General features: G+C 41.1%; 1 protein-coding gene across 1 annotated transcript in view; it reads right to left on the reverse strand.

Annotated features, from left to right (window-relative positions):
• LOC108704037 (sodium- and chloride-dependent GABA transporter 3) overlaps positions 1-6,264 on the reverse strand; it is a 105,495-nt gene that overhangs the window by 98,752 nt on the left and 479 nt on the right. Inside the window, exon 2 of the mRNA XM_018240407.2 lies at positions 5,881-6,112. Within this exon, the coding sequence (XP_018095896.1) occupies positions 5,881-6,100 (220 nt within the window). The 5' untranslated portion in view covers positions 6,101-6,112. The remainder of the gene's footprint in view (positions 1-5,880; positions 6,113-6,264) is intronic.

The following is a 6,264-nucleotide window of genomic DNA, read 5'->3' on the forward strand; positions in this document are numbered from 1 at the left end:
ATTGTATTGACTTACCTGAAACCCCGGGCCGGTGCTCCTATCAGCAGAAAACTGCACCGGCCCGGAGTTATATCAGTGAGCACCACGGAGTGATCCTCTGCCTAACATTTGGCACTCCCAAGTGTCTACGGAGCCTTTCCTTCTACTTTAAAGCTTTTAATGGTGTATAAATAGTAAAAACAAATGTCTACTCACAAAATGGATAAAAGTACAAGCAGTGAAAATATCAAAAGAGAAGATGCTGATTGCTCCTGACTTCCAGGATTTTGGAACCTTATAACTTTACCACTGGTGATGCATTATGGGAGTTTTCGCTTGTGGCCTCTCTTTTTCTTTTTAAGCATTTTCTGGTTGTATCTGTAGAAATGAGTCAAATCAACTGGACTTGCTGTGTTTTTCTTGAAGATGTTTCACCGGTCATCCAACTGGCTTTCTGAATTGACAAAGAGAGTCAGATGACTGGTGAAACACAGCGAGTCCAGTTGATTTGACTTATTTCTACAGATATAACATGACCTGGATGATTGAGAAACTACACAAACCATTTTTTCTTTTATTAGGTTTTGGCAGTTGCATTAATCTGAGAAGGAAATCAAAGAGACAAAGATCACCCAAGACATTGTGCTGAATCAACAAAGTTATTGCCGTCACGCCATCAGTAGTAAGAATACAGTGAGAAGGTTTGAGTGGAAATCCAATCACTTCAGAGGGAAAAAAATCAAATTTTTAGTGGGAAAAAAACCAACAAATTTTTCAGGACCCCAAGGATGGAAAAATCAGAATCCGAAAATCCGGCATCTCAGAAGTTGCATATAAGTCAATGGGAGAAGTCCTAAAGATATTTTGATCTGCGCTGGGTTTCGTACAGTATTCAGAAAAAAACTGAATTTTCGGGGGGAAAATCCAAAAAATTCTTACAATCCATTTTTTTCTCAAATTTTTCTGGGTTTTTCCGGGAAAGTGTATTGATAAATAAGGAGAAAAATCCTGTACAGATTTGGTCGGAGTTGTTTTCAGAAAATATTTACAAAAAATTCAGACTTTGATAAATGCTCCTCCAAGAGTCCGTTACAAATCTGGGTATGAAGTTTAGTAAACGTTACAATTTTGGAAGGGGAGCTAACTTGAATAATGAATAAAGTGACGCAGCTAAAGTCATAAGTCATTCACTGCAAGTTCTACTACTGTGTCTTAAAAATAAACCCAAAGGGGAACATTTACTAAAACTCAAATGATTTCAAAAATTTTATGAAAACAAATCCAACCAATCCAACTCCCTTCCACGATTTTAACTCATCTATAAAAAAAATTCTTGAAAAAATCAAAGCAACCGAACCTCACGACAAAATCGAGTGTCAACTTTTTCAGATTATCAGACAAAACCACAAAATTTTTTGATTATCCAGTGCAGATCACAATGTCAAGAAACAACTTCAGGGACATCTGCCATTGACTTCTACTTGAACTCAACAGGCTTTAGCTGGAGAATTTTCAGATTCAAATTTTTAGCAGCTTTGGGGTATGATAAATCTTTAAAATTTCGAAGTTTTCTCCGTAAAAAACCTCGACCAGAAAAAAAATCGAGCTTTAATAAATGGGTCCCAAAATGTATATTTTAATGTTGAAGTCTAATTCCACTGGATTTCTTAAGAAATCAAGTGAAAAAGACAAACTGCAAATAGAGTTTGATTAAACATTTGCCAATACAGTTATTGGCAGCAATTGTTCCTAGTTTAATTTGGTGCAAGCCATTTTGAAAATTAAGCAATTTAACTCTTTTTCTCACCACTTTTTGTATTTTTTTTCAGTTTCAGTAATTTCAGATTTTTTCATAAACTCAAAAATACTTTATTAACAGGATAATATTCAACATGCAAACCATTTTAACAGATTACAGATGTAAAAAACAAATTGACTCTTACACCAATATATATCTGTAACCTTGTTATGAGCTAAGGGGGCCCAGTCTGAAGGCCAGTTAGGGGGAGATTTGGGGTGAGTGTTTATTTGTGCCCTGGGTACCCCTGGAACTATAGCAGGGTGACACCCCAATGTTTCTATATATCTGTAACCTTGTTATGAGCTAAGGGGGCCCAGTCTGAAGGTCAGTTAGGGGGAGATTTGGGGTGAGTGATTATTTGTACCCTGGGTACCCCTGGAACTATAGCAGGGTGATACCCCAATGTTTCTATATATCTGTAACCTTGTTATGAGCTAAGGGGGCCCAGTCTGAAGGTCAGTTAGGGGGAGATTTGGGGTGAGTGTTTATTTGTGCCCTGGGTACCCCTGGAACTATAGCAGGGTGATACCCCAATGTTTCTATATATCTGTAACCTTGTTATGAGCTAAGGGGGCCCAGTCTGAAGGTCAGTTAGGGGGAGATTTGGGGTGAGTGTTTATTTGTGCCCTGGGTACCCCTGGAACTATAGCAGGGTGATACCCCAATGTTTCTATATATCTGTAACCTTGTTATGAGCTAAGGGGGCCCAGTCTGAAGGTCAGTTAGGGGGAGATTTGGGGTGAGTGATTATTTGTACCCTGGGTACCCCTGGAACTATAGCAGGGTGATACCCCAATGTTTCTATATATCTGTAACCTTGTTATGAGCTAAGGGGGCCCAGTCTGAAGGTCAGTTAGGGGGAGATTTGGGGTGAGTGATTATTTGTACCCTGGGTACCCCTGGAACTATAGCAGGGTGACTGTTACCCCAATGTTTCTATATATCTGTAACCTTGTTATGAGCTAAGGGGACCCAGTCTGAAGGCCAGTTAGGGGGAGATTTGGGGTGAGTGCTTATTTGTACCCTGGGTACCCCTGGAACTATAGCAGGGTGACACCCCAATGTTTCTATATATGTGTAACCTTGTTATGAGCTAAAGGGGCCCAGTCTGAAGTCCAGTTAGGGGGAGATTTGGGGTGAGTGCTTATTTGTACCCTGGGTACCCCTGGAACTATAGCAGGGTGACACCCCAATGTTTCTATATATCTGTAACCTTGTTATGAGCTAAGGGGGCCCAGCCTGAAGGCCAGATAGGGGGAGATTTGGGGTGAGTGCTTATTTGTACCCTGGGTACCCCTGGAACTATAGCAGGGTGAGTGTTACCCCAATGTTTCTATATATCTGTAACCTTGTTATGAGCTAAGGGGGCCCAGTCTGAAGGTCAGTTAGGGGGAGATTTGGGGTGAGTGCTTATTTGTGCCCTGGGTACCCCTGGAACTATAGCAGGGTGACTGTTACCCCAATGTTTCTATATATCTGTAACCTTGTTATGAGCTAAGGGGGCCCTGTCTGAAGGTCAGTTAGGGGGAGATTTGGGGTGAGTGCTTATTTGTACCCTGTGTACCCCTGGAACTATAGCAGGGTGACACCCCAATGTTTCTATATATCTGTAACCTTGTTATGAGCTAAGGGGGCCCAGTCTGAAGGTCAGTTAGGGGGAGATTTGGGGTGAGTGTTTATTTGTACCCTGGGTACCCCTGGAACTATAGCAGGGTGACACCCCAATGTTTCTATATATCTGTAACCTTGTTATGAGCTAAGGGGGCCCAGTCTGAAGGTCAGTTAGGGGGAGATTTGGGGTGAGTGCTTATTTGTACCCTGTGTACCCCTGGAACTATAGCAGGGTGACACCCCAATGTTTCTATATATCTGTAACCTTGTTATGAGCTAAGGGGGCCCAGTCTGAAGGTCAGTTAGGGGGAGATTTGGGGTGAGTGTTTATTTGTACCCTGGGTACCCCTGGAACTATAGCAGGGTGACACCCCAATGTTTCTATATATCTGTAACCTTGTTATGAGCTAAGGGGGCCCAGTCTGAAGGTCAGTTAGGGGGAGATTTGGGTTGAGTGCTTATTTATGTCCTTGGTACCCCTGGGTGACTATTACAGAAATGTGTAACCCTGACATGTTGACATTACACATATTAGGGCTTTGTTTCTATGAAGTTTAGAAAAGACAGAAGAAAAAAGATTAAGGGGCAGATGTATTAAGGGTCGAATATCGAGGGTTAATTAACCCTCGATATTCGACTGGGGAATTAAAATCCTTCGACTTCGAATATCGTAGTCGAAGGATTTTGCGCAATTCGTTCGATCGAACGATCTAAGGAAAAATCGTTCGATCGAACGATTAAATCCTTCGAACGATTCGAAGGATTTTAATCCATCGATCGAAGGATTATCCTTCAACCAAAAAGGTTTTTCTTAAAGAGACAGTACTTCGACTATCGAATGGTCGAATAGTCGAACGATTTTTAGTTTGAATCGTTCGATTTGAAGACGAAGTTTTAGTCGAAGGTCGAAGTAGCCAAAAAAACACTTTGAAATTCGAAGTATTTTTTCTTCTATTCCTTCACTCGAACTTAATGAATGGGCCCCTAAGTGAACAAGTTGTGAAGTTAATTTATTCTAGTACCAACCTGAAGCCAATGGAGACCAAAAATGGTCTATAAAGCAAAATTATACATTCAAATGTCATTCACACCCTTGAGGAATATGACAGCACTGTAAATATTTAGAAAATGTATGTACAGTATGTGTATATAAATAAATATCCATCGTCCTACAAATAGCAGGCTCCAGGTGATATTCAGGTAACATCTGATGTATCTGCTAAAACATAAAGAGCCAGATTGGATAAATGATTCTCATCATCCGGCACATACTGCACATTAGTCTTGATGTCCTGCTGAGTTACGTTATGGATCACTGACCACTAGTTTGTCGGGAAGATTAAATAAGTGCAGGTTGAACCAACTTGTTAACCTATGATATATTAGGAATCCCTGGTGTCCAAGAGATCTGGTTCCTCTTGCCTAAACTCTAAAGCTATAACATAGCAGCTGAATATAGTATCTGACACTACATATATATGCATAGAACTCAATAGAAACATGGAATTTGCTAGCAATTAAAAACAACACTCTCCCACAGTAATAGCATGAGAGAGAGAGGCACAACCCCACTGCCTTTAGTTTAACACAACCCTTTCTAACCAAAATCAACAAGCAAGATTAATTCCATCCAGGGTCGGACTGGGGGTCCCGGGGGGCTACCGGAGCTGCTGTCTCAGGGTCCCCCCTTGTGGCCCCTGCCACAAAGCCCCCTTGCGGCCCCCCATCCCCTGCTGCAACCCCCTCCTCCCGGTGCCCCGCCGGCCCAATCCGACCCTGATTCCACCATCCATACACTTAGCAATTTCACAGCCAACAATCTGAGTTTACAATTTACATTGTTTCAAAACATGTAGTTTCTCTAGACCTAGGATCAAATAAATCATCGATACTTATAAAAATGAATAATTTCTTCTAAATGAAATTCCATGAATGACTATATAACAATTTGCACAGCATTCACAGGACAGCAGTGTTTTTGATCAAATCAAATTATTTTGCCAGTGACTGAAACCTTTGCTCTCTCTTTCAGCCACTCATTTTGAACTTGAATTGAATGCAAGGGCTCTGCTCACCTCTACATATGACACAGAGTTCTTTGGTGCTCAAGCTCGTTGTAATGAGCTACTTGCCAAACAGATCCATCATCGAGCCTCATATTTAGTTTGCCAAACTACGCATTGTTGTTGGCAATGCATTTCACCAAAGTCTTTAATGTTGGACCCAGCTTATTTATGTTTATATAAAAGTCTAGAAGGAACTCAGACTTTATGTAACTATTCGCATAATCATTATTACAAGGAATTCAGCATTCTGTAATGATTACATCTTGCAATAGCACAATGGTAAAATGAGAGGCTGAAAGCACCAACAACGAGACTTTATATGAATCACAGAGACAAAAGATGAATATTATCCCAAAAGCTCAATGTTTACATCTATGGCACTTGCTAGATTTTCCAGCATATCCAAGTAGGAATCCATCTCACCTCCTCCATTCTTGTAGCAGAGATAAGGGAACCTCCAAACGTTGCCAAGTCCAATAATCTCCCCAGCCACCGACAGCACAAATTCCACCTTATTGTTCCAGTGGCCCCTTTCGTGCACTTTCTTGTCATTACTGTGCACTAGAGTAGAACCTGGAGCCTCAGAGTCCAAAGCATCTTCAGGCTTCCCATTGATGACTGGAAGAGTCTTTTCAGCAGTCATTGTTCCTTATACCTGGAGGGAGAAATGAATGGTTATTTCCCAGTCACCAAACTCAATACCTGCTGCATCTTAGACCATTACAATCTCCAGAAATTCTTTATTAACCCATAGGCACCTCCATGACTTGACCTTCTACTTACTGGCTTTGATCCCATCCAGGTTAA

This window comes from Xenopus laevis, chromosome 4L, assembly GCF_017654675.1.
Source record: "Xenopus laevis strain J_2021 chromosome 4L, Xenopus_laevis_v10.1, whole genome shotgun sequence".
Lineage (NCBI taxonomy): Eukaryota > Metazoa > Chordata > Amphibia > Anura > Pipidae > Xenopus > Xenopus laevis.